Genomic DNA, 27,188 nt, shown 5'->3' with positions numbered 1-27,188 from the left:
GGCACGTGGCTCGGGGAGGCCGCCCACCCCCGTCTGCGCTGGGAGTGGGCGCACTGAGCACTCGGGGTGGCTATAGCTTTTGATGGGGGCGGGGCTGGTGCCAGCGGGGGCGGGGCTGGTGCCGGCAGGGGCGGGGCTGGTGCCGGCGGGGGCGGGGCTCCGCTCCGTCTGGCAGCATGGCAGTTCTCATGGCACTGGGGCTCAACCACCCTACAGCACGGGATGGGGTGCTTGGAGCTGAAGGGCTCGGATCCCTGCGCGCTAACCCCGGCCTTCCCCGCAGCTGGAGGTGGATCTCCTGAAAGCCGAGAACGACCGGCTCAAGGTGGCCCCGGGGCCTTCGTCGGTGCCGGGCTCCATCCCCGGGCACGTCAGGGGCACGTCGGCTGCCTCCTCCCCACGGCGCTCGCTGGGCCTCGCCCTGGCTCACTCCTTCAGCCCCGGCTTGGCAGATACAGGTACGGGGGAGAGCCGGGGGCGTTGGGGACGGGGCCTCCGTGCCACAAGCACAGCCCGGCGCAGCAACCCGCTCCTGGGCCGGCTGCCTCGCTGGAGGGGCTCTGCTGCGGCTGGGGTCAGCCGGAGCCCCCAGGGCTGTGGACATAGGGGCAGGCAAAAGGCTGATGGGCAGGGCTAGCTCCCTGCAGCGGGCGGGGCTGACTCTGCCGCTCCCTGCCCAGACCTGTCGCCGATGGACGCGGCTGGTGCCCAGAAGGATGAGGTGACGCTGCGGATCGTGGTGCGCATGCCACCCCAGCACATCATCAAGGGGGTAAGGATCCCTGGGGCACCCTGGCTGGGGCAGGTGGATGGGGCCCGCCAGGAAAGGGGGGCATGTCTCGTGGCTGGCGGGGACGGGGCCTCCAGGAGGAGAGGGGTGTCCCGTGGCTGGCGGAAATGGAGCTTCTGGGAGGGGAGGGGTGTCCCGTGGCTGGTGGGGACGGGGCCCGCGGAGAGGAGGAGGGGTGTCCCGTGGCTGGCGGGGACAGGGCCCACGGAGAGGAGGAGGGGTGTCCCGTGGCTGGCGGGGACAGGGCCCGCGGAGAGGAGGAGGGGTGTCCCGTGGCTGGCGGGGACGGGGCCCGCGGAGAGGACGAGGGGTGTCCCGTGGCTGGCGGGGACGGGGCCCGCGGAGAGGAGGAGGGGTGTCCCGTGGCTGGCGGGGACGGGGCCCGCGGAGAGGAGGAGGGGTGTCCCGTGGCTGGCGGGGACGGGGCCCGCGGAGAAGAGGAGGGGTGTCCCGTGGCTGGCGGGGACAGGGCCCGCGGAGAGGAGGAGGGGTGTCCCGTGGCTGGCGGAAATGGAGCCTCTGGGAGGGGAGGGGTGTCCTGTGGCTGGCGGGGACGGGGCCCGCGGAGAGGAGGAGGGGTGTCCCGTGGCTGGCGGGGACGGGGCCCGCGGAGAGGAGGAGGGGTGTCCCGTGGCTGGCGGAAATGGAGCCTCTGGGAGGGGAGGGGTGTCCTGTGGCTGGCGGGGACGGGGCCCGTGGGGGGAAGGGGGGTGTCCCGTGGCTGGCGGGGACGGGGCCCACTGCGGGGGTCCCAGCCCGGCTTACGCCGTGGTCGCTTTTGGCTCCCAGGACTTAAAGCAGCAGGAATTCTTCCTGGGCTGCAGCAAGGTGAGCGGGAAGGTGGATTGGAAGACGCTGGACGAAGTCGTCTGCCAGGTGTTCAAGGTACGGACGCAGACACACCCGGCTCCCCCCTCCACGCTCACGGGGATGGAGGTTTGCAGTGCCAGGGAGCCCGCCCTGCCCCGCCCCACCGCCCTACCTGCTCTTGCTGCTCCGAGCCAGGGGAGGGAGCCGGGAAGCTCCCGGGCTGGATCGGTGGGAGCAGGGAGCGGATGCTTAGCGAGTCGTGGGGATTGGGGGTCCGTTCCGGCCAGCCGGGCGGCGTGGGCATCTCTCGGGCAGCGCTCAGCCCAGGGAGCAAGGTGCCTGCCGTGGTACTGCTGGGGCCCAGCTCCACCCTGGCCAGTGGCCCCCAAACGGCCAGCGCTGGACCTGCCCCGTGCCAAGGAGGAGTCTCGCGCCAGCCCAGCGGGGTGCCCTGGCGCTGCCGTGGGAGGGCCACGCCCAGGCTAGGTCTGGTTGCGCTGGGCGGGTGCGGGGGCTCTGGGTCAGGGCTGAGGGGCACCAGCCGGGAGCCCAGGGAGCTCAGCGCCGGCGCTGCCCCTCTCTGCCAGGACTACGTCACCAAGATGGATCCCGCCGCCACGCTGGGGCTGAGCACCGAGTCCGTCCACGGCTACAGCATCAGCCACGTGAAGAGAGTGCTGGACACGGAGCCCCCGGAGCTGCCTCCCTGCCGGAGGGGCGTGACCAGCATTGCCGTGGTGCTCAAAGGCCAGTATTGGCTGGGGAGAGCCAGCACCCCCCAGGCAGGGTCTGGCCTTAGCGCTGGGGGCCACGGTTTGCCCAAGGAGTGGGGCCGAGGGGCCGGCTGGGGCACCAGGCCCCATCTCTTCCCCCACTGCCTTCTTCCCGTAGCAGGCCCTGGGTGGGAAGGGCTGGACTGGGCCACAGCAGGGCATGTGGGGCCCTCAGGGCCCCGGTAGAAGGGCCGTGGCCGGTCGCGCTGACCCTGCCCGCCCCCCCAGGCCTGAAGGAGAAGTGCGTGGACAGCCTGGTGTTCGAGACGCTCATCCCCAAGCCCATGATGCAGCACTACATCAGCCTCCTGCTCAAGCACCGGCGCCTCATCCTCTCGGGGCCCAGCGGCACGGGCAAGACCTACCTGACCAACCGGCTGGCCGAGTACCTGGTGGAGCGCTCGGGCCGCGAGGTCACCGAGGGCGTCGTCAACACCTTCCACATGCACCAGCAGTCCTGCAAGGTGAGCGCTCCGGGCGCCGGCCCCGGCTCCCCCCACTCCACCGCGCCCCTCGCACCCCACCCACAGCCCAGCCGCGCCCCTCGGTCCCACCCGCAGCCCAGCCAGCCCTGCCCCCCCCAGCCCTGCCGCGCCCCTCGGTCCCACCCGCAGCCCAGCCCGCCATGCACCCCCTTCACCCTGCCGCGCCCCTCAGTCCCACCCACAGCCCTGCCGCGCCCCTCAGTCCCACCCACAGCCCTGCCGCGCCCCTCAGTCCCACCCACAGCCCTGCCCCCCCAGCCCTGCCCACCCCTCGGTCCCACCCGCAGCCCAGCCAGCCCTGCCCCCCCCGCTCCACCGCACCCCTCAGTCCCCACCCACAGTCCCCAGGTCCCCCCTGCTCTCCGTGCTCTTCTGCCCCATCCCACGGCCCCCCTGCCCCAGCCCCAGCCCCTCGCTCCCTGCTGGGACGGGCCATTTACTCCTGCTCTTCCATCCCAGGACCTGCAGCTGTACCTCTCCAACCTGGCCAATCAGATCGACCGGGAGACGGGCATCGGGGACGTGCCATTGGTCATCCTCCTCGATGACCTCAGCGAGGCCGGCTCCATCAGCGAGCTTGTCAACGGAGCCCTCACCTGCAAGTACCACAAATGGTGAGAGAGTCCCGCCCCTTGCCGGCCCCGCCCCTTGCCGGCCCCGCCCCTTGCCTGCTGCACCAATGGTGGCCGAGCCCCCAACCCTGCCGCAGCCCCCTCCCCGTGAGCGCCCAGCGGGGTCTCAGCTGGGGGCCTCCTCTCCTAGACAGGACAAGCCCAGAGCCAGCATCCCACCCGAGTCTCCTACGGGGTGGGAGGGGGCTGGGCAGTGTTTTCTGGGCCCACAGGATGGGGGGGCACAGGCCTGCCTCTCCTCCCGCCTGCAAGGGGAGTCAGTGGGACCGTTGCCCCTGCCCCCGCCCCAGGCCGGGCCCAGCGGGCAGCAAGGCAGGGAGCAGAGTTCCATGGCCCCTGTCTCTTCCCCCAGCCCCTACATCATCGGGACGACCAACCAGCCCGTGAAGATGACCCCGAACCACGGCCTGCACCTCAGCTTCAGGTATCGGGGTCGAGATTCCCCTGCGGGCCCCCACAGAGCGGCTGCTCCCTTCTCCGCTGCCTGCCCTGGGCCTGACTCCGTCCCCTGCGGGTGCCACCTCTGGCTGCCCCACCCAGCCTCAAGCTGCTGCGGAGGGGGGTGATGCTGTGTACTGGGATGTGGCACAGGCCCCATCCTGCTCCTGCAGGCCAGGGGAACAGACCGACCCCGGGGCAGGCTCTGGGGGTGCACTGGGACCCCACACGGCCGGATTGTAGCACGTGAAGTGACTCCAGGAAGCTCTGGGGGTGCAGCGCCCTGAGAAGTGCGGGGGGCCCGTGGCTGATACTTGGGGTTCAATTTGTAGAGGCCGCTGGGGGTGTAGGGGCATGGTGGGGCTGGTGCCCAGGCTACAGTGCCTGGGGGGGCCCTGGGAACTGGGGCTGGTGAGTATAGTGCCTGGGGGGCACTGAGAGCTAGGCGGGGGGGTACAGTGCAGGGGGGCGCCGTGGGAGCTGGGGCGGGGGGTACATTGCTCAGGGGGTGTCTTTGGGACAGGGGTACAGTGCCTGGGGGTCCCTGGGAGCTGGGGGGGGCACAATGCAGGGGGGGTGCCCTGGGAGCTGAGGCAGGTGGGTATATTGTCTGGGGGAGTCTCTGGGACAGGGGGTACAGTGCCTGGGAGCTGGGGGGGGTACAGTGCAGGGGGGGCGCCCTGGGAGCTGGGGTGGGTGGGTACATTGCCTGGGGGGGGTCCCTGGGATGGGGCTACAGTGCCTGGGGGTCCCTGGGAGCTGGGGCGGGCCCAGAGGTGTGGGTGGGACATGCCTGGGGAGGAGGCGGGGGGGGGGGCGTGTATCGTTGTGCCAGGAGGTAAGTGCTCCCTGTCCGCTCAGGATGCTGACGTTTTCGAACAACGTGGAGCCGGCCAATGGCTTCTTGGTCCGCTACCTGCGCCGGAAGCTGCTCGAGTCAGACAGCGACGTCAATGCCAACCGGGTGGAGCTGCTGCGGGTGCTGGACTGGGTGCCCAAGCTGTGGTACCACCTGCACACCTTCCTGGAGAAGCACAGCACCTCGGACTTCCTCATTGGTGAGTGGGGGGCGGCCGGCAGGCCTGGGCGGAGTAAGGATGTTAACTAGCGCTTACCTCGCTCCTCGACTAGTCGATGGAATTTCCATTGGCTGCTCGACTAGTCGATAGGCCCTTCCGCATTCCTCCAGCAGGGGCTCTCGAACATGTCAAAGGAGGGATGCGGAACTCCGCGCGCAGCCCAGGGACGTCCCTGCTTTCAAGCGGGTGCCTGCTTTGAAATGCACAAGAGTCCCCAGTGAAGCCTGGAGCCCGGGGCCAGCAGGGGACTCGGTTCCCCATGGACCCTGGGCTCCATGCTGTGCTGCCCCTTTAAAACACCACCTCGGCGTTTCAAAGGGGCAGTGCCGCACAGCTGATCCCCGGCTCAGCTGTGCAACTCTGCCACTTTGAAGTACCCTCCCCCCTTTGCTGCCTCTATCTGATAGAGCAGCAAGGTGGGCGAGGTGGGGGCGTGGGAATCGACTAGTCCTTAGCATCCTTAGGGTGGAGACAGGGCACAGAGCAGACTCGGGATTATCGTGGAGCTCCCCTAACAGGTGGTTTCTCTGCCACTGGTCTTACCTGTCCCAGAGGGGAGGAGCCTACAGGAAGGGGTGGGACTAAATGCTTTGCTTTTTCTAGCCTCTACTCAACTCCCATTGGCTGCCTACTGGGTCACTGGCAAACCGACCAATGACATGGAAACAGGCAGCAATGCCAGCCCCCTGCACTCGCTTAATTGGTTGGCTCGGCTCCTGGAGGAAGTCCCGCCTTCAGAGGCAGACTTCTGAGAGTCACATGACCGAGTCCGAGGCGGTGAGGCGGGCGGGGATTCAGAGCCCAGCTAGTTGGAGAACTAAGACCGTGCTGAGACACGTTTTTTTGTTTGTTTTTTTTGACCTTCCAAGCTGGTTTTTTCCTTGAGAAATGGCCTTTTCCCTCCTCAAAACAAACATTTTTCACAAAAATCCTGGCACTTTGTGTGGGGGGGGATTTCCTGTTGCCCGTTTTATCAAGATCGGTACCAGAAACCGTTATTACAACAACTCGTCAGCTGCAGCTAGGGTTGGGGCGCCCCAGAGATTCCAAGAGCCCACTTTTTAATTCGGATTTTGATAATTTTAAAAATCCTAAAAAGTCCTGGGAAATATTGAAGAGCCTTGGGAAAGCAGCCCCCTTCCATCCCGGCACAATCCAGATATTCTTGGCGTTTGTGGGTGGGTGATTTTTTTTGCCCTGTTCCCTGGGTCACTAATATAAGACCGGCCGGACTGGGTCAGACCAAAGGTCTATCCAGCCCAGTGTCCTGTCTGCCCACAGCGGCCAATGCCAGGTGCCCCAGAGGGAGGGAACAGAACAGGGAATCATCAGATGATCCCACCGCTGACACCCATTTCCAGCCTCTGATGAACAGAGGCTAGGGACACCATTCCTGCCCATCCTGGCTAATAAGTATTGATGGACCTAACTTCCATGAATTTATCTAGCTCTTTTTTTGAACCCTGTTAAAGTTCTGGTCTTCACAACATCCACTGGCAGTGAGTTCCACAGGTTGACTGTGTGCTGCATGAAGAAATATTTCCCTTGGTTTGTTTTTAAACCTGCTGTCTGTGAATTTAATTTGGTGTCCCCTAGTTCTTGTGTTATGAGAGGAACATAGTTATATGGCACCTGGGTGCCAACTCTGCCCACATATATACACCAGCAACACCGTCACAGGACCTAACCAGATCAGCCATACTGTCATTGGTTCATTCTTCTGCGCATCTACTAATGTAATATCTGCCATCATGTGCCAACAATGCCCCGCTGCTATATACATCGGCCAAACTGGACAGTCCCTATGTAAAAAAATCAATGGGCACAAATCAGATATTAGGAATGGCAACGTACAAAAACCTGTAGGGGAACACTTCAGTCTCTCTGGACACACAATTGCAGATCTAAAAGTAGCCATCCTGCAGAAAAAAAACTTCAGGACCAGACTTCAAAGAGAAACTGCTGAGCTACAGTTCATCTTCAAGTTTGACACGATCAACTCAGGATTAAACAAAGACTGTGAATGGCTCGCTAACTACAAAAGCAGCTTCTCCTCTCTTGGTATTCACACCTCCAGATCAGCTGCTAGAAGTGGGCCTCATCCTCCCCGATTGGATCCACCTCGTCATCTCTAGCCTGATTCTGGCCTGCATATTCATACCTGCCTCTGGAAATTTCCACTACATGCATCTGACGAAGTGGGTCTTTGCCCACGAAAGCTTATGCTCCTACACTGCAGTTAGTCTGTAAGGGTACGTCTAAACTACATGCCTCTGTCGGCAGAGGCATGTAGATTAGACACATAGGCAAAGGCAAATGAAGCGGCGATTTAAATGATCGCGGTTTCATTTACATTTACATGGCTGCCGCGCTGAGCCGACAAACAGCTGATCAGCTGTTTGTCGGCTCACGCGCTACTCTGGACATTCCCCCTGTCGACATCAAAGCCCTTTGTCGGCAGCCCCATTATTCCTCGTGGGATGAGGTTTACCAGGGCTGCCGACAAAGGGCTTTGATGTCGACAGGGGGAATGTCCAGAGTAGCGCGTGAGCCGACAAACAGCTGATCAGCTGTTTGTCGGCTCAGCGCGGCAGCCATGTAAATGTAAATGAAACCGCGATCGTTTAAATCGCGGCTTCATTTGCCTTTGCCTATGTGTCTAATCTACATGCCTCTGCCGACAGAGGCGTGTAGTCTAGACACAGCCTAAGGTGCCACAGGACTCCTCGCCGCTTTTGCAGATTCAGACTAACACGGCTGCCCCTCTGATACTTGACATAGTTATTTATATGGGTTATTTATAGAGAGAGAGACTGTCTGCTCGGCTCACTGGCCTCTCTGTTCCCTGCCCTCCTGCAGGTCCCTGCTTCTTCCTGTCCTGCCCCATCGGGATTGAGGATTTCCGGACCTGGTTCATTGACCTGTGGAATAACTCCATCATCCCCTACCTGCAGGAGGGGGCAAAGGATGGGATAAAGGTACCAGCCAACGCCCCGTCTGGCCAAGCGTGGGCTGAGCAGACCCAGGGCTCCAACACCCCCGCCCTTGTGGGGGGTCTGGGATCACAGGAATTGCCCTGAGCCGCCCCACAGCCAGGAGATTGGCTAGCTCTGTTGAGGGTCAGAGATAGGGGGGTTGGGGGGCAGCGGCTGTGGGTTGGGAGTGAGGGGCACCGGCAGGGCTGGGACAAGGGGTGAGGGGCACCGGTGGGGCTGGGGGGGTAGGGGCTGCAGGGAGGGGGAGTGAGGGACACCGGCAGGGCTGGGGCAAGGGGTGAGGGGCACCGGTGGGGCTGGGGGGTAGGGGCTGCAGGGAGGGGGAGTGAGGGACACCGGCAGGGCTGGGGCAAGGGGTGAGGGGCACCGGTGGGGCTGGGGGGGTAGGGGCTGCAGGGAGGGGGAGTGAGGGACACCGGCAGGGCTGGGGCAAGGGGTGAGGGGCACCGGCGGGGCTGGAGGGGCAGGGGCTGCAGGGAGGGGGAGCGAGGGGCGCCGGCGGGGCTGGGGGGACAGGGAGGGGGGGGAGCGAGGGGCACCGGCGGGGCTGGAGGGGCAGGGGCTGCAGGGAGGGGGAGCGAAGGGCACCGGCGGGGCTGGAGGGGCAGGGGCTGCAGGGAGGGGGAGCGAGGGGCACCGGCGGGGCTGGAGGGGCAGGGGCTGCAGGGAGGGGGAGCGAGGGGCACCGGCGGGGCTGGGGGGGACAGGGAGGGGGAGCGAGGGGCACCGGCGGGGCTGGGGGGGCAGGGGCTGCAGGGAGGGGGAGCGAGGGGCCCCGGCGGGGCTGGGGGGGCAGGGGCTGCAGGGAGGGGGAGAGAGGGGCCCCGGCGGGGGGGCTGGGGGGGGACAGGGGCTGCAGGGAGGGGGAGCGAGGGGCCCCGGCGGGGCTGGGGGGGGGGACAGGGGCTGCAGGGAGGGGGAGCGAGGGGCCCCGGCGGGGCTGGGGGGGGACAGGGGCTGCAGGGAGGGGGAGCGAGGGGCCCTGGCGGGGCTGGGGGGGGGGACAGGGGCTGCAGGGAGGGGGAGTGAGGCGCCCCGGCGGGGCTGCACTAACCCTGTTCTGAGCCGCACGGTCCGTCCCCGGGACAGAGCTGCACCCCTCCCCACTGGCCCCTCATGCAGGCTGTCTCCCTCCCGCCAGGTCCACGGCCGGAAGGCAGCCTGGGAAGACCCCGTGGAGTGGGTCCGGGACACGCTGCCCTGGCCCTCGGCACAGCAGGACCAGTCGAAGCTGTACCACCTGCCCCCTCCCAGCATGGGGCCCCACAGCACAGCCTCCCCGCCGGAGGAGCGGACTGTCAAAGACACCACGCCCAGCTCCTTGGACTCCGACCCGCTGGTATGGGCCACGCCCTGTAGGGGGCACAAGCGAGTGCGTGGGGATCAGCGCCCAGAAGGGGGGGGGTCACAGAAACAGCGGGGGCAGGGCAGTGTGGGGTAGTAACTGGGGGAGGGAAGAGGGTTTCTATGGGGAGGGCTGTTGAGGGGCACAGGGGCATCCCGGGGTCCCTGCTTCCCAGGAGTCTGTCCGTGCACCCCCACAGAGCAACCCCCCCGGCAGGGGCGTCTCTGTTTGGGGAGGCTCCCCACAGACAGGCTCCGGTGCCCACGCGGCTGGTAGCAGGTGCTGAGGGGAGCGAGCCCCCCCGGAAACACACACCAGGAGGGGCCTAGGAGGACAGAGCACGGTCTGCAAACGTGCCCCTCAGCCTTGCCACAGTTCCCTATCGCCTACTGGCTCTCACGTGCCACCCTTTGGTGAACCCGACCCAAGGAATCCCCGTGCAAATCGGTGCACCCCCGTGCAAATCGGTGCACCCCCGTGCGCTCTGCCCGCTGGCCCCGAGAGGTGCCCGAGCCTCCCAAAGCTCCAGCCAAGGAATGGGCGTGTGGGGCGGGGACTCTGCTGGGGGGGCCCTGGCAGGGCTACGCCAGGCGCGGGGTATGGAAGGGCAGGAGTGGGCTGGCTGCCGACCCAGGGCGAGGGGTCTGAGCCGCTCTCGGTGCCCTTGCCCCCTGCCCAGATGGCCATGCTGCTGAAGCTCCAGGAAGCAGCCAACTACATCGAGTCTCCGGACCGAGAGACCATGGTGGATCCCAACCTGCAGCCGACGCCGTGAGGCCGCACCAGGGAGGGGAGCTCGCCGCCCTCGGCCGCCAGCGTCCCCGCCGGCCGGCTTTTCTTTTCCTTTTGGCCTCCTGGAGCGCGCGGCCGGGGCTGGAAAGCGGCGGGACACAGGGCCCTGGCACGTCCCCTCTGGGCCCGGGGGGCAGCGGGGCTCAGCCCCCGAGAGAGCACGAGGCACCTGTCTCCCAGCCAGACTGGTGGTAGGAGACGCCTGGTTTCTCCTCTTGGTTTTTTTGTCTGTCGCAAACTCCTGGGGGTGGAGGGCCGGATGGAGCCAATGCAGACTGCCCGGCACCAACAGGCAGGCCCTGCGTGGGGCGGGGACCCCGCAGGACCCCTCCCGGGGCAGCTGGGGAGCAGGGAGGAGCCTGCCGCCCCTGGACAAGAGGAGTTTTTTAATCAAACATGTGGGGCCAAGAGAAGAACCATTCCCTGAGGAAAGTGTCCAAGTAGCGCTGGCAGAGATCCGATGGGCACCAGCTTCCGACGTCTCCTGCGCCAGCCGCCCCACAAGCAAAGGCCTGGGAGGAGGGGCGGAGGCTCTGTCTTTGTACGTTCCTTATTTAATCTGCATGACCGCCGTTTAAACCAGGACTTCCCAATAAACCCTGCTTTGGTTCCATTCCTCTTCCCCGCCCTGCCACCCTTTTGATTTGGCAACGGTCAGTTCTTCCCTTCCTCTGCCGGCCTGGCTCTCCCCCCGCCCCGCTTGCTGTGGCCTGAGCAGGAGGGGTGGATTCCTCCTTTCGTTGCTGTTTGAATCGTTCGCTCGTGTCGCTGTTGGGTTCTCCTCTCCCCCTCCGGCTCCCTTTCCCCCCGAGTCACCTCCGTGACGCACTGGTGCTGACTGGATACTCTCCGGTACCTGACCCCGCCCACCCCTCGCCGCTCGTGTCAGGCTCCACAGGCTTCCCTCGGCAGCACGACGCCCACCAGGACGCACGAGTGGCTGGGCCGCCCATCTCCTATAAGCACAAGGGGCCCAGCCCTGGCGGTGGGAGCTGGAGCCGCTGCGCCTTCCTGCCACGTCCGCACTGCCGGCGGCTCACGTCTGAGGGAGAGGACGACCTCCCGCCAAGCCAGCAGCGCGAGACGGCCCTGAGGTGAGGCGGCAGGCCGGGGAGGCCCTGCCTGTGGCATTGCTCCGGGTGCTTGGCCCATGAAGACCTCGAGCTCCACAGCGCTATGTCCAGCATGGAGATCTCAGTGGCTGGAAGGTGGCATCCAGACCTAGGGTGGGCAGCACACCAGCCTCTGTCCGCCATGCACCCCTGAAAGAGCCCTCGTCCCCTTGGAGAGCACCGCCGGGTGCATTGGCATAGGTCCAGCCGTGGGGCAGGCTCAGTGGAGCTGAGGGCCTCTCGTCTCAAGGGTCCCGTCCTGCATCTTTCAGCCTCACTTTCTGGGCCTCAAGGCCACGAAATTGCCCCCGGCAGCCATTCCAGCCGGAAGGACCCATTCTCCTTTCCACTGAGCACCTGCCTCGCGCAGGCCCGGCGGCTCCGGCGCCGCTGTGTGCTTTCTCGGCTGTAAGTCGTGGAGAACGCGCCCAGCCCTGGGTGGCCACGGGCCAGGGTGATATGCAAACACCTCCTGCAGCAGCTGCTCGTCCGGGGCTGTTCGGACGCTCGGCCCCGTCTCTCCGTGCCTGAGGCAGAGCGGTCGCCCAGCAAACTGGAGACGGCCTCGCGCGTCGGGGGAGCCTCCAGCGAGCAGCCTATGGTCCGGCAGGAGCCTGGCAGGGTTTTCTTGCCTGGAATTCAGCCCGAGCTGCGGGAGGAGCTGCCGAGGCGCCGAACTCCCGTTCGGGAAGCTGCCCTGCCTCGTGCTGCGATTGAAGCTGCCGCTGTTCCCCCCGAGCTGCGAAGACCCAAGCCAGGGCCTGCACAAGAAATATGCAATGCTACAGCCGGGGGGCATGGTGCTGCAACGCTGCCTTATTACCTCAGCGGCCGGGCGGCCTGGATCGGACACTCCAGGGGCACGTGCTGAGCAAACCGTCGGGTACGTGGCGGGGCCTGGCCCAGGAGTGCCCCATAGTCTGTGCCACAGCAGGGTGGGCGCACGTACCCCCTTCTCTGCTGGTGCCTGCTGCGCTCCTGTCCCGCACGCCCGGGCCTGCGCCTCTCTCCGGCCAGCAAGGAGGCAACCCCAACTGGGCGCATGGTCCCAGCCTCGCCGCGCTCCTCGCTGTGGGGCGCTGGCTCCAGCTGGGGCTCCCCCGGCTCCGGGGACCCTGGCCGATCCCTGCCCGGCTCCCTGCCACAGAGGTGCTAGCTGCTAACGGATGAGTCCCTGGCCTCCGCCCATGCTGGCACGTCGTGGGGTTCCGAGTTGCGATTCTTGGGCTCAGAGTGAGGGCAGATCTACCCCGTCCCTCCATGCCGTGGACGTGGGGATCCACAAGCTGCCTGGCCCTGTCGCACTCCACAGCTGGAGCTGCTGCTCGGTGTGCCTCCTCCTTCGTTCCAGCCACGGGCGGAATACATTTTATGCGCATTAGGCCGGTGCGGATGTGCACCACCCGTAGAACAAACCTAGCTGTGAGGGCTCTGCTACTGCGCTGGGTGGCCTTGGACTCTCCTGGGTGGCCCCCATGTGCCCAGCCCACAGGAACTAACCTGTGCTAACCTGGGCTCTCCCCTTCCTGCAGCCTCTTGTGCATTGTTCACCCTATGGGTGGGGAGCAGCTGAGCTAGTGCCTAGCGCTGGCTGTTACTGGAGCCCCCGCGGATGGGGCCGACGCAGCAGCCTGCCACGTTGGTTGGGCAGCCTTGCAGTGGGGAGCCAGGGCGAACGCGGGTGCATGTTGGTGACACAAACGTGGTGCAGGCACCAGGCACTTCCTCCTCCCGCTCCCCCCCCCCTCCCCATCAGCCCACAGCTTTAAGTAGGGCTCTGGCCCTACGGCCTCCCCAAAGGGCGGGTCTGCCGGGGCGAGGTGCTGCCATCTTTCTTGTGCTCGGACACACACACACCCACCCACCCCAGCCTTTCTCATTCGCCTGCTATTACAGGGGGCCAGGCCTGGGGGGCTAGCCCACAGCACCCGCTGGGTATAGCCAGGCCTCTGCGCAGCCTCTGGCCAGGGGGTTAAAACCAACCCAAGAAACCTTTGGATGTCAGGGAAATGAGGCCTGGTGCATTCCCCGCCCCACCCCCACCCTCCCGCAGCTGCTGTGGGGCAGGGGCAAGCCCACCGGCGTGGGTCCCCCTCCGAGGGGAGTTGCAGCGACGCCGGGTGCAGCTCTGAGGTGCTCGCTTTGCTCTTGGCATGTACGCGTGGCACTCGGGCCCCGCCACTAGAACCACACGGGGGGATGCACCGGGCCTTGCTGCCTGCACAGGGCCTGGGGCTGGGCCGGGGGGGCTTGGCCATCTCCGCTTCCATTGGCTCTTGTTACTCGTGGCAGCGCTTTGCCTCCCGCGTGGCCTGGTGCGTGGCACTGATGCATTGCTGCAGCAGCGCCCCCTTCCCCTGGGCGGCCGTGCCACACGGACCCATCGTGCTGCTCACAACGCCCTTGTCCCAGCCCACCTGACTGCCCTTCTTCCTGGGGCCCGGGGCCCTTGCAGGCAGTTCAAAGGGCCCCGCTCTCTTAGCTGCCGTTTAGCAAAGCTACTACCACGTATTAGTTCTCGTGGTTCTTCCCTGCCACAGTCGCTCCAGCTCCTCTCTCTGCCTTGGAGGAGCAGCCAGAGGGCCCCGGGGCCCAGACTCTGCAAGGCCCAGGCCTGTGCCTGATGCCTGTTGCTTTCTGGGCCACGGTCTAAGAGACACCGTTGGCATCTCTCTGGCAAAATGAACCCACACGGAGGGTTCCCCGCGGGTGGATTCCTGGCTGGTGCCACGTGGGGCAGCCGGGCTCCGTCTCCCAGGGAGGGGGCGTATTCCAGCCAGGCTGTCCCGCGAGGCTTCGGGGCCCGGCACCGCAGGTGGCTGGGGTGTTGGATCCTGGGTGGGCCCTGTCACGGGGCGAGGCCGTCGCCCGGAGCGCTGGGCGGCCGACGCAGGTTTGTCACGCTCTTGGTGGCTTCCGTTTTGGGGGTCTGGCTCTCACGGTCGCCCCTCAGGGCCTAGGCCAAGACGTGGCAGGGGGCCTAGGCACCTCCCTGCTTCCTTGCGTGGGAGTGAGGCACGGGGCTCCCTTTGGAGGTACAGGGGCTAGGCCTCAACTTGTCCCCTTGCCCAACCCCACCGATCCTTCCCTCTCCTCCCAGTGGCCCTGTCAACGCACCACGCGTGGGGGGGCTGGGCCCCCGCTGCTTCCTGGGGTTTGGATCCCCCTTTTGGCATCTAGCCTGGCCCCCAGGTTTGCACTGGCCAAGCGCCGGGGGGCGGACGGCGTCTCTGCAGGCTGAGCCCCGGCCAGTGTGTCTTGCCACGGCCGATCCGGGCGCTTTTCCCGCCACCCACGGGGCTCGCCACGGGGCCGTGTCTCTGCCTTTTCTGTTCCCGCGGTGGGAGAAGGACCCCTGTAAATAGCGCGGGCCGCAGCCCGGCCCCCCTTTTATACTTGGGGTGCGACGTGCTGGGTGGACTCACCTGTCTGATTGTAGGAGACACCTGTCCAGCAATCACTAGAGGGTGGGAGCAAGGAGGGGGGCGGACATGAGCCCTGCCCTGCCAGACTGGGATCCCCCCCACCTGCCCCCTTGCCTTGGCAGCCGAGCAGGGGGCAGGGGCCTGAGCGGGGGGGCTGGAAAGGCCTGTTTCTAACTGGCTGCAGTTGGGTCTTTCTAAGGGGCCATGACCCTGCCCCCCACTCCGCCCCCTCAGAACAGCCTCTGGGCCCCTGAGGGCCACAGCCGGAGCTGTTGCACATGGTCCAACTCCCGCCCTAGGAGGGGCGAGGGGCTCTGGGCTGGCTGCTGCCTTTAGCACATGCAGTGGGGCAGAGGGGAAGGGATGTGGGGCCAGCCTTGGGCTCTGGCCTAACTTCAGCACCTGCTTTGCAAAAAAAAAAAAAACCGGGGGGGGGGGGGGGGGAGGATTGTGAATTCCATTGTCAGCCCCCGAGCAAGCTACGGAGCAGGTCCGGCTCTGCATGTGACGCGCTGGGTGCTTTAATGCTCCTGGAAAGCCAGAGCAGGGCTGTTGGGAAAACACAATTGCACTAATTCATCCAACCATTGGCCAACCTAACGTCCCTTCCCACCTCCCTGCCTGACACCGATTCACCCTTCCTCCCACTCCCTCCGTGTGCCAGGGCGGCACTACGTCGGGCTGAATTTAGGATCTTTCCAACATCTTGTGTCTCCTTGGCCCGTTAGCGACTGCTGCCGGGTGGCCCCAACCTTAGGAGTTTAGCTTTTTTCTATTGAAAACAAACTTTTTTTTAGTGGAAGGAAAAAAAAAAAAAAGCCTGAAATGGACGAATCCCTGTTTTAGATGAGTTGTGTAATTGCCGAGGTTGTGTGTTTCTTAACTGCATGGTATTCCTTCGGAGGGGGTTTTCTAGCACTTTTTAAATTTCTCTTGAGTTTTTGGTCCAAATTTCTACTGCTCTCTCTCTTTCTCTGTCCTGTCTGTCTTTGCTTTTTCCTTTCCTTCTCAAAGAGATTCTTTGTAGACTTGTTCCGTTTTATACCGGCTGTAGACCGCAACAAAAAACCCACAAGTCACACACTGTACATAGCTGCGGAAACAATCATGGGACATCAACCGGAGCTGGACTGTTTCCAAGATGAATTGTTTTCACTTAAGTTGAAAGTTTTCAAAAAAAAAAAAAAAAAAAAAAGCCACCAGTCCCAGGCTTTAAAAAGAAGGATGATAATAAAGACGTAGCGCCAAGTACGGCCTGCCACCTACTTCTCTTGCTGCCCGAGCCGCTCCCACCAAATGGCATGTCTCCTCTGGGGTCATCTGTCTAACACCTTGGAATTTCAATAAAGTTATCTCCTGTGCTGTTTGGCTCTTGCTCCTGTGTCCCCGGAAAGGTGGGGGGGCTGCCTCTGAGCTCTGCCTCACCCCTTCGTCTGCATGAAGGTGAATTCTGACCTCCTTGCTAATTACGATTGCGCCGCCACGTGGCTAGTCGCGGCAGCCTTTGCTGCATGGCAGCGGTGCTGCCTGGCCGTGTTTCAAGACTACGAGGCATAAACGGAGACTCTTGCGGATGTGACCACTGCTGGAGTCCTGGGCCCAGTTGTGCCCTACTGCGCCCACATACCCCTGGCTGGTGTTATGCACCAGCAGGTCACGTTCTGGGAGGGTCCTCCCCCCACTGCAGCAGTGCTGGCTGGCCGGGGCCCCTGGTGATGGCACAGACTTGGGTGGGCCAGGCTTAAGTCCTTGCTCTGCCACAAACTCCCTGGGTGACCTTAGGCAAGTCATTTAACCGCTGTGCCTCAATGGCTGTGTCTCGACTGGCCAGTTTTTCCGGAAAATCAGCCACTTTTCCGGAAAAACTTGCCAGCTGTCTACACTGGCCGCTTGAATTTCCGCAAAAGCACGGACGATCTCATGTAAGAAATCAGGGCTTCTTGCAGAAATACTGTGCTGCTCCCGTCCGGGCAAAAGTCCTTTTGCGCAAAAGGGCCAGTGTAGACAGCCCAGGTTTGTTTTCCGCAAAAGAGCCCCGATCGCGAATATGGCAATCGGGGCTTTTTTGCGGAAAAGCGCATCTAGATTGGCCACGGACGCTTTTTCGCAAAAAGTGCTTTTGCGGAAAAGCGTCCTGCCAATCTAGACGCTCTGTTCCGAAAATGCTTTTAGCAGAAAACTTTTCCGTGAAAAGCATTTCCAGAAAATCATGCCAGTCTAGACATAGCCCATCTGTATAATGGGGCTAATAGCACTGCGGGGCTTCCTAGCTACGTGGGAGGATAAAGGCAGTGAGCTACTACTGAAACAAGGGCTGTAGCCATGTAAGGGGGACTCATGTACCTGCCGGCTTGACGCTCCTGCAGCCACCTGTCTTCAGAGCCCTGCACCAGGAACAGACAGATCCATTCTGTGGGGACTAGCCGTGTCCTGGAGGGGGGCTGGGAGAGGCAGGACACTGACCCCCCCCTCCCCCCCACCTCTCCCCTGCCATTGGGGTCTGTTTTTCGGAACGGCCACTCTCACGCCATGCACCTGGGAAAGCCGCCCTAGTACCAGCCATGGGAACTGCAACCCCCCCTCCCCGTATGCCGCAGGCCCCACCCCCTGTTCTGGTGTCCCACAGACCCCTTGGGTCCTATCCGAGAAGCTCACAGTCGATCCCGGTGTCCTGCAGATCTGGCCTCTACCCCAGTATCCCACAGACGCCCCAGCCCCCTAGCCTACAGACCCGGCCCCCGGCCCAGTCTCCCATAGACCACACCCTGAATCCTGGCATCCCGCTGTCTTGTTACCCGCTCCTGTCGGCCCTCCCTGCCCCCCAACGTGGTTTCTACGTCATGCCCGCCCAGCAGTGGCCTCCGCTGCGCTCCCCCAGGCACACTCCACACGACAGCAGCCAGGCAGCCCCTCCTCGCCCCAGGCCGCCAGCCAGTCAAGCAGCGAGATCAGCGGGCCCTCCGTGCCCCCAGAGCCGTTGGGCGGCCCAGCTCTGCTGCTCTCAGGCGACCAGTGAAAGCCTCCTCTCTCCCCCGGCTCCAGGGACTGGCCGGCTGTGCCAAGCTGCTTCCCCGGCGCCCATCGGGCTGGCGCTGCTGGTCCTCGGCCACACCCGGAGACTGCAGCAGGCCACGGGGCTTGGCTGCCACCCCGGCCCAGAGGGGACGTGGCTGAGTGCCCAGCCCCAGGCAGGGGATCTGGGGTGTCCGTGACAGACGCGCCCTCCCCTTGGCAGCACGTGGCTATGAGGGGAGAAGGCCCAGGTGTGCAGGGAGCAGGCCTCAGCCTGACCAGCCCCATTGTCCGTATGAGTGAGGCCTTGGCCGATACAACCATTTACGGGCATTTTGGGCGCCCGCTCTCCCCACTGATCTCGCTCCATCCTCCGGGGAAGGTGCTCGGCCCGGCTCGTCGCCTGTCCCGGCTCGCTCTGCCTCCGGCCCGGCAGGCTGCATTTCCTGGCAGGGCCAGGCCCAGCGCGGGGTCCAGAGTGGGGTACGGTCAGTGGGTGATGGTGAGGGGCTGTTGCCATGGCGATGGGCTGTTGCCATGACACGACTACACCCTGACTTTGGGGAACAGAGCTGGTGGCGCTGAGGACACTGCGTAGCAGGTCAGTGTCACATCGGGCACAGCGCCCCTGCTTCCTACCCCCCACCAAGGCTGTGTCCCAGCCACTTGCAGTCAGCTCCTGTGTGCACGGCTGCTCCCTGTCAGACCTGCCCGGGCAGCCGGGGGCTTGGGACCCTGCCCTGCAGCACCTTTCCCCATGGCCGCTGCATGGCCTCCGGATGGGCCAGCGGGGAAGCCCCTCACCCTAGAGCCGCCCCCCAGAAGAATCAATTCTGCTAGAGCCGGCCCTTCCACTGGTCTCCAATGAAAGCACCTTCCTCTGCTTCCCAGCCAGCCCCTGAAATCAGGAGTGAGCCCAGCCCCCTGGCTCACCAGGAGTTAATTGGAGGCTGAGTCCAATTAGGCCACTGGGCTGCTCCTGGAGGGGAGCTGATCTGCCCCAGCTGGGGAGGAGCGGGGCCTTCACAAAGGGAGGGGCACAGAGGCAATCTGGGAGTCTCCTCTCTCAGGTTAGTGGCTGTGGGAGGCCTGGAGCGGATGTCCAAGGGCTGTGACCCAGCATGGAAGCCAGAGGTAGGTGGCCCACGCGCAGGCTGATAAAACCCAAGGGCTAGATTGGTGTTTTGTGGGGAGAGTGAGAAGAGCTCTGTCCCTCCCCCCGCTTCCCGGGAGCAGAGATCGGGCTCCTGCAGGGCAAAGAGGAAGCTTGCAGGCTGGGGAGGGATACGTGGGAGAGGCAGGAGTGGGGCAAACGCTGGTGGTTGTCCCAACCTGCAGAAGGCCGAGGTGGTGCCGGGGGTGGCAAAGGAAGGCTGGTGCCCTGGAGACGGCCGAGGTGGTGCTGGGGGTGGCAAAGGAAGGCTGGTGCCCTGGAGAAGGCCGAGGTGGTGCCGGGGGTGGCAAAGGAAGGCTGGTGCCCTGGAGAAGGCCGAGGTGGTGCCGGGGGTGGCAAAGGAAGGCTGGTGCCCTGGAGAAGGCCGAGGTGGCGCCGGGGGTGGCAAAGGAAGGCTGGTGCCCTGGAGAAGGCCGAGGAGGCGCTGGGGGTGGCAAAGGAAGGCTGGTGCCCTGGAGAAGGCCGAGGTGGTGCCGGGGGTGGCAAAGGAAGGCTGGTGCCCTGGAAAAAGCCGAGGAGGCGCTGGGGGTGGCAAAGGAAGGCTGGTGCCCTGGAAAAGGCCGAGGTGGTGCCGGGGGTGGCAAAGGAAGGCTGGTGCCCTGGAGAAGGCCGAGGTGGCGCCGGGGGTGGCAAAGGAAGGCTGGTGCCCTGGAAAAGGCCGAGGTGGTGCCGGGGGTGGCAAAGGAAGGCTGGTGCCCTGGAGAAGGCCGAGGTGGTGCCGGGGGTGGCAAAGGAAGGCTGGTGCCCTGGAAAAGGCCGAGGTGGTGCCGGGGGTGGCAAAGGAAGGCTGGTGCCCTGGAGAAGGCCGAGGTGGTGCCGGGGGTGGCAAAGGAAGGCTGGTGCCCTGGAGAAGGCCGAGGTGGTGCCGGGGGTGGCAAAGGAAGGCTGGTGCCCTGGAGAAGGCCGAGGTGGTGCCGGGGGTGGCAAAGGAAGGCTGGTGCCCTGGAGAAGGCCGAGGTGGTGCTGGGGGTGGCAAAGGAAGGCTGGTGCCCTGGAGAAGGCCGAGGTGGTGCCGGGGGTGGCAAAGGAAGGCTGGTGCCCTGGAGAAGGCCGAGGTGGTGCCGGGGGTGGCAAAGGAAGGCTGGTGCCCTGGAGAAGGCCGAGGTGGTGCCGGGGGTGGCAAAGGAAGGCTGGTGCCCTGGAGAAGGCCGAGGTGGTGCCGGGGGTGGCAAAGGAAGGCTGGTGCCCTGGAGAAGGCCGAGGTGGTGCCGGGGGTGGCAAAGGAAGGCTGGTGCCCTGGAAAAAGCCGAGGAGGCGCTGGGGGTGGCAAAGGAAGGCTGGTGCCCTGGAAAAGGCCGAGGTGGTGCCGGGGGTGGCAAAGGAAGGCTGGTGCCCTGGAGAAGGCCGAGGTGGCGCCGGGGGTGGCAAAGGAAGGCTGGTGCCCTGGAGAAGGCCGAGGAGGCGCTGGGGGTGGCAAAGGAAGGCTGGTGCCCTGGAGAAGGCCGAGGTGGTGCCGGGGGTGGCAAAGGAAGGCTGGTGCCCTGGAGAAGGCCGAGGTGGTGCCGGGGGTGGCAAAGGAAGGCTGGTGCCCTGGAGAAGGCCGAGGTGGTGCTGGGGGTGGCAAAGGAAGGCTGGTGCCCTGGAGAAGGCCGAGGTGGTGCCGGGGGTGGCAAAGGAAGGCTGGTGCCCTGGAGAAGGCCGAGGTGGTGCCGGGGGTGGCAAAGGAAGGCTGGTGCCCTGGAGAAGGCCGAGGTGGTGCCGGGGGTGGCAAAGGAAGGCTGGTGCCCTGGAGAAGGCCGAGGTGGTGCCGGGGGTGGCAAAGGAAGGCTGGTGCCCTGGAGAAGGCCGAGGTGGTGCCGGGGGTGGCAAAGGAAGGCCGGTGCCCTGGAGAAGGCCGAGGTGGTGCCGGGGGTGGCAAAGGAAGGCTGGTGCCCTGGAAAAGGCCGAGGAGGCGCTGGGGGTGGCAAAGGAAGGCTGGTGCCCTGGAAAAGGCCGAGGAGGCGCTGGGGGTGGCAAAGGAAGGCTGGTGCCCTGGAGAAGGCCGAGGTGGTGCCGGGGGTGGCAAAGGAAGGCTGGTGCCCTGGAAAAGGCCGAGGAGGCGCTGGGGGTGGCAAAGGAAGGCTGGTGCCCTGGAGAAGGCCGAGGTGGTGCCGGGGGTGGCAAAGGAAGGCTGGTGCCCTGGAAAAGGCCGAGGAGGCGCTGGGGGTGGCAAAGGAAGGCTGGTGCCCTGGAGAAGGCCGAGGTGGTGCCGGGGGTGGCAAAGGAAGGCTGGTGCTCTGCAGAAGGTTGAGGAGGCATCTGATGGAGCAAACCCTTCGCTTTCACCTGCCCGGTCAGCTGTCTCCTGTCAGGTGTCCCTGGGTTCCAATCCACCCCTCTGCCCGTAGGCTGCTCTAGGTGGCATCTGTACCAAGACTACAAACCTGGCAATGCCATTACCCGGGGCCCTACAGGCTCCGCGGCTCCCCCTTGTGCCCACTACAGGGTGTGTGGCTGGGGGTCTTTCCTGGCCCAACCTGCGCAGGTGACGAACTTTAGATGGCCCCACATGGTGCAAGCTGGGACACGCTGCCACTTTCTGCCAGCAGATGGCGCCCTGGCCAAGCGCATTGGAGGCAGCCCAACTTCCAAGCCCCCGTGTCGTGCACGCCCAAGAGCTGGCTGCAAGCTCTGGGCTGCCCGGGTACCACGTGTCCTTGCTTTACTCGTGCCCGCCCTGGGCCCCCTCTTCCCTGTCCGCACTCGGGCTGGGTGCTGTCCCTAGATTCCTGGTTGTGACCCTCCGCTCTGACCTCCTGGGTGGCCCTAACCTGAGAAACCCCCTCCAAGGGTTCCTGCAGCCAGCCCAGCGCTTGTGGGCGAGCTAGCCTGGAGAATGCCTTGTGTGGCGATCCTGTGTTTAAACCACCGCTCCCAAAGCACGTGCCACCTCGTGCTCCGCAAAGCTCCCCTGAGCTCTGTAATGCCTTGGCTTCCAAATCCCAGCCTCGCCCTGGGTATGGATAAGGGAATCTCGCTGTGTTTAGTGTTTTCCTTTGCGCCTCCGCTCCAGGAGGCAGGGGACCGAGTCGAAAGCTGAGCTTGCAATTAAAAGGAGATGTTGATGCCCAGCCTTTGCTGACAAAAGCTGTAAAATGTGAAAATTGCAGCCCCAAAGGCTCAGAATGCAAAGAAACAGAACCCAACAGGGGTGATTTTAAAATCCTGAGATTTTTAAAAGCTGGTCGTGTGATTTTTAGAGGCCTGACTGGTTGTGGCTCTTTTTAATAGTTGTGGCTGGTGATATGGCCAATATGATCAGATAAAGAAAGGTTCTCCCCCCCATCTCGCACTCAGCCCCCTAAAAGCCAGATTTTTGTACAGATCTCGGCTCTTCTTTAGCACCTGACTAAGCTATGCAGTCGTGGAACCTCTCCGTGCCAGCTCCAGTTGAAGTTGTGCAAATACACCAACCCGTGCTGGAAACGACACCTCCAGCGTAGATACACCCAAAGGGCCCAAGGCTTCGAAAAGCTCAATGTGTTGGGTGCATTTTGGGACCGGTAGGATTTAGTCACAGAATTTAAGGTCAGATGGGAACTCCCGACCAGCTGGTCCAACCTCCTGCATGTCACAGGCCACCAGCATCCCCCAGTGTCCGAAATGAGAGCCAAGTATTACAGTGCTCAGGAAATGAGACTGTGCCACTGACCGGGAATGGGGAAAAAAATCCTCTTTTGCTAAACATTCACCAAGTGTGTATTCAGCAGTGGAGTGTTGATTTTGTTTAACTCAGAGCTTTCCCAAGGAGGAGTCCTCTGGCAGACCAGATCTATTGGGGTGAGAAATGTGCAATACTTGGCTTTGGTTTTTACACGCTGTCTTTGGCAGATCACTGCAGCTTTTAACTCCTCGCTCCATGGGTCAGCAAGATTTGAACCTGACTCTTTCCTGTCTCCAGCACAGAGCTCTGCACCTACCACTCAAAGCGCAGTGGCCAGGTGCTCTCTGTGTGAGCCACTAGAGTAGGGGCTTCCAAACCCTCCAGGGTCCTCCGTTTCCACCCCAAACCCCACTGTGCATCCAGCGTTTTCCATGGGGCTGGGCCGATCAAAGGGGTTTTAACTTACGAGGGTGTTGCATGCAGAGGGTCGCTGTGTGAAGGGAGTTGCTTAGCCTGAGAACCGCTGTGCTAGCGAGGGATGTGGCGTGGGCTTTGCCTGCTTGCTGGCCAGCAATAGGCCCTTGGACCCGGCACACAGATCTTATTCCTGGTTCTAGGAGCAAGTGTTGCCTAGGCCTCCGAGTGCCTGCTGCAGCTCGGTTAGTCAAGCCCATAGCTGGAGTGACTGGTCCCAGTAGCCCTCTGGTGAGCAGAGGAGACGGGGTCTTTTCCATGCCCTCCTGCAAGTGGCTGTATGTCAGTCCTCCACGGACTTCTTTGTAAAACAGGCGGCAGGGCAGTCGGCTGGGGAACCGAGCTCTGGCTCCGTAGTACAGCCGGCAACAGGCACACAGAGTGAAGGGAAGCCTGGGCAGCCACCTCTCGTCCCTGGGCTGGCCAAGGCCGTGGAACCGAGAGGGAACACCCCCCACAAGCCTTCCGCAGCAGAGCTCCGGTGGGGCGGGGAGGGGCGTGTCTGGGGTCACCCAGGCTGAGTGGAGGTGCCGAGTCAGACCTGATGCAAACAGGAGCTGGAGTGGCTCCTCCACAATGCAGCCCAGGGTTCGAGTGATCCAGCCAGCTGGCCAAACTCCTTCCCTTTGTCCCTGGCCCAGTCGGCCCTGAGGGATTTGCTGATCCGACTCGGTTCCCGCTGAGCCCGGCGCGGGAGGGCCCAGGCAAAAAGAGCAGCTAAGGCCGAATGAAACTGGCCAGCCCCGAAGGGAAGAGCCTTGCAGCTGGGTCTGACTGCCTGAAAGCGCTCGCCAGTGCCCGTCAGGGGAGGGAAGGGCCCTGCCACAGCTGATCAGACCATGTGGCAACTGGTCCGAACGCAGTGTGGGCGAGATCCTGAGCCGAGTGCGGCTGACGCAGCCCCGACGAGATGTGGAGTCACGCTGATTTACACCGGCAGAGGAGTCAGCCTTTGGCTGTAGCAGCTCCCAGAGTTTGACTCCGGCTGAGGAAGCTGCAAAGGCCCCATCTTTCCCAGGGCTCTAACTCCTGTGAGCGCAGGGGAGAGTTTCAGGAGCATCTATGACGGTGGTGAGCAACTAGCAGCCCACGGGGGTTGTGAGCGTGGCCCGCGGGCCCGTTGGTTACGTTGCACGTGGGCAGGGTTGCCAGATTCTGCTGCCTTCCATGCGTGTCCTTTTTTCCCTACCGCTATTACTAAAATGACCCGCAAGGGCAGCGCTGTGAGGTGCGCGCTGATAGCACACAACGCTGGCGGTGAAAGCCGGGCGCGCTGTCTGCAGCCAATCACAGCGCTGCTACAGTACGGTCGGCACCGCCCCCATGTTCTAGGGACTCGGGTGCAGGGAGCGAACTTGCCCTGGCCTGGGAGGCTGTCTTGGTGACAACGGTTTGTGGCCCAGTGAGATGAGGGAAGGACACTCCACTGGGCCCCAAGTTGCCCGTCGCTGGTATAAGGCGTATGCCTGTAGCCAGTTGCTAGGCACAACTGGACAGCTGGAGCACGTGAGACCCGGTGTACACCATGCGCCGTTTCAAACGGCACCATGGAGGGTCCGTTCTCCTTTTGCAGGCGGCTGGGAGCGAGCCAGAATTAGGCGATGTCTACACCCGCAGCTTCTTGTGCAAGTAATATGCAAATGAGGCTAAGCGTGGAATATCACTGAGCCTCATTTGCGAGCCTCATTTGCATACCTAATAAGCCTCCCTTTTTTTTTTTTTTTTTTTTTTTTTTTTTAAGAAGAGGCTCTTGTGCAAGAAGAACGGCATTGCACAAGAGGGGTTTTCTTGCGCAAGAAGGGGCAGTTCCTGCAACTCATGGTAGCTCCTTTGCCTGCCCTGGGCTGCTCCTCCCCCCTCCTTTAGTTACCTCTCCGTTGCCAGGTCCCCTCCAACGTCCCCGGCTGGGGTCCACTCTGCCAACCCTACTTGTCCGGATGTCTTCTTGGCATCCTCTTGGCCATCCAGGGTGCTCCTGGCGCTATCACAACGTCCCTACACCCCTCCTCTTCCTGGCAGCCCACGCCTACGCTGCCCCTCCCCTTGTGCTGGCATGGGGATGCCCTCTCGCTCCCGGCATGCCCCGCCCTCTTTGGCCCCAGCGTCAGCGGGCGTCTGGTCGGCGGGCACATTCAGTGTCCCCGGCCGGAGCCCAGCAGTCCGCAGCCGCGGCGCCGGCTCTGCAGCGCCCGCAGCAAGAGTGCAGGGGTGTGCGGCCCCGTTCCACGTGGGCACTGCCGGAGGCCGTGGTCTGGGAGCAAAATGGGTTGGGAGCAAGAGCGTGGCTGGTGGTGGGTGGGGGAACTTCCGCCTGAAAGAGGCATCCTACTGATGGAAGGGTGAATTCCCCCAAGCTACCAGCAGACACTGCAGGAGTGAGTTCCACCCTTCCCCTCCCCCCCGGAGATTCTCCCTGCAGGAGAGCTGGGTTGAAATGCCTGTTGCCGAGCTACGACCGGCTCGAACGCACAGGGCAGTGGGAACCTGGGCCAGAAAATGCCTGGTCATCCTCTCCCTCAGCAGCCCTTTGGCTCCAGCTTGCAGTGAGGGGGAACAGCCCTGTCTCCCATGGGCTGTGACTGGCTCAGGATTGCTCCCAGCCTCAGTCGGGTGGGGCGAAGGCCCTTGGCTCGCTGCAGCAAAGGGAAGGATGAATCCGTGTTTCAGTTTTACTAATGAGATGGCACCCGTGTCAGTAGCCAGGGCAGACAGCCACCGGGGCTGGCTGCAAGGGAGGCGCGTGGAGAGACGTGAATCACCCCGAGACGCTGGCTGGAACAGGCTGTCACTGCGTGAGCCCAGCTCTAGCCTACATGCTGGCCCTGCTGGAGTGTCTGAACCCCCCCCGTCACTGGCAGCTGGGCCACACTGGGTCGGGTCCACCAGGGACTGCAGGGAACACCAAGGGGTGTTCTGTGTTGCTGTGCCCCTGTTCTAGGGGCTCCTGGCATGGTACCAGCTTGGCTTTCCTACCCCATATCAACAGCACCTGGAGCTGAGACCTGCCCTGCACCCAGGTGCTTTCCATGGGGGTGCTCTGAACAAATCGGCCCCGACGTTAGCTCTGCCCAGCTGGCATACGCCGTGGGAGCCTGCCGGAACCCTGGGCGGGGGGGTTGCTAAACAGCTGCATGGCTCTGGCCACACAGGAGCCAAGCTCGTTGCTTGTGTATGGGGGAGAGGTTCTGTGCCAGCCAAGGGTGCATTCCTGGGGGGCTAGGGAAGGTAGCAGACCCCCTGGATTTCATACTTGAAGACACACGCCCTGGCTCTAAAGGCCGCTCTTACCTGGCGGAGAGTCTGAGCTCCTGTGGGGCAGGGAAAAGTGGCTGTGTTGGTCTGTAACTTGAAACAATGTCTGGTCCTGTAGCACCCTAGAGACTAACCCAAATAGAGAATCGTGAGCTCGCGTGGGCGCAACCCACTTCTGTCTTCTCACCTGAAGAGATGGGTGGTGCCCACAAAAGCTCATGACTCTCTGTTAGCCTCCAAGGTGGGTGCCATGGGACTTCTCCTGGTCTTGGGGGGCAGGGCGTTTGTTGTAGCAGAGAGGGGCGGGGGGGGGGGGGGGGGGGGGGGGTAAGGATAACAAGAGGCTGGCCAGTCAAGTACTGAAGGGTCATTAGAGCATCATGCAAACGTTGCCCGGTACGCCACTGAGGGGGGGGGGGGGTGTGCGTGTGTGTGGGGGGGGCAGTAGGAATGATTCAATGTTGTGCTGCTGTTGTGTTTTGTTCTTCACCCTTTTTTGGCTAATCAGCCCCCCAGGCCAGTCACACAAACACCTTCCGAGGTACACACATAACGGGCCCCTCGTGGTGCCCTCGGCTAGTGACCCACCCAGTCTGATGGAGAGCGGTGCCTCCAGGGCTTCCTCGCTGGGAGACGGGTTCCTTCCCTCTTGCCTTTGGGGCAGGGAACCGCAGGGGCTGGAGGTGGCCTGGCTCTGGCCCCAGAGGCTCATGCCCCCCACCTCAGCATTGGGGAATGTGGGGTGGGGACACACAATCTGCTAGGCCGGGCTCTGGTGTGCGAGGGGGAACGTGTCTTTCCTCAGTCAGGGGATGTGGCTTTTTTGGGTCTCGCTTGTGTGCGGCCCCCGACTGATTTTTTTTTTTCTGTGGGTCGGTGGCCCCCAACCCAAAACAGGTTCCCCAGTCCTGCCTTAGGGCTCGTATCCTAGTCCACACTAGCTCCCCACACAGCGCTCTCCATGGTGCTGCTGCTCCCTTGGCCGGCCGGCCGCCCACCCACCCAGTCTTCACAGG

At 63.5% G+C, this 27,188-nt stretch overlaps 2 protein-coding genes across 11 annotated transcripts in view; both read left to right on the top strand.

Annotated features, from left to right (window-relative positions):
* Positions 1-10,756, top strand: part of NAV1 (neuron navigator 1) — a 227,319-nt gene extending 216,563 nt beyond the window's left edge. For all 10 annotated transcript variants that reach the window (XM_075910183.2, XM_075910185.2, XM_075910182.2 and 7 more), the window contains 11 exons: positions 284-458; positions 681-772; positions 1,580-1,675; positions 2,188-2,347; positions 2,602-2,837; positions 3,318-3,472; positions 3,843-3,914; positions 4,790-4,986; positions 7,867-7,985; positions 9,145-9,342; positions 10,028-10,756. In XM_075910183.2, coding sequence (XP_075766298.2) covers positions 284-458; positions 681-772; positions 1,580-1,675; positions 2,188-2,347; positions 2,602-2,837; positions 3,318-3,472; positions 3,843-3,914; positions 4,790-4,986; positions 7,867-7,985; positions 9,145-9,342; positions 10,028-10,123 — 1,596 coding nt within the window. In that variant the 3' untranslated portion in view covers positions 10,124-10,756. The remainder of the gene's footprint in view (positions 1-283; positions 459-680; positions 773-1,579; positions 1,676-2,187; positions 2,348-2,601; positions 2,838-3,317; positions 3,473-3,842; positions 3,915-4,789; positions 4,987-7,866; positions 7,986-9,144; positions 9,343-10,027) is intronic.
* A 7,992-nt stretch (positions 10,757-18,748) lies between these two features.
* Positions 18,749-27,188, top strand: part of SYT2 (synaptotagmin 2) — a 130,870-nt gene continuing 122,430 nt past the window's right edge. Inside the window, exon 1 of the mRNA XM_075910218.2 lies at positions 18,749-18,823. The gene's annotated coding sequence lies outside the window, so the exon portion shown is untranslated. The remainder of the gene's footprint in view (positions 18,824-27,188) is intronic.

This window comes from Pelodiscus sinensis, chromosome 27 (assembly GCF_052426305.1).
Source record: "Pelodiscus sinensis isolate ZL-2025 chromosome 27, ASM5242630v1, whole genome shotgun sequence".
Taxonomy (NCBI): domain Eukaryota; kingdom Metazoa; phylum Chordata; order Testudines; family Trionychidae; genus Pelodiscus; species Pelodiscus sinensis.
The sequence above is the reverse complement of the archived record's forward strand: the minus strand, read 5'-3'. Positions and strand labels throughout refer to the sequence as shown.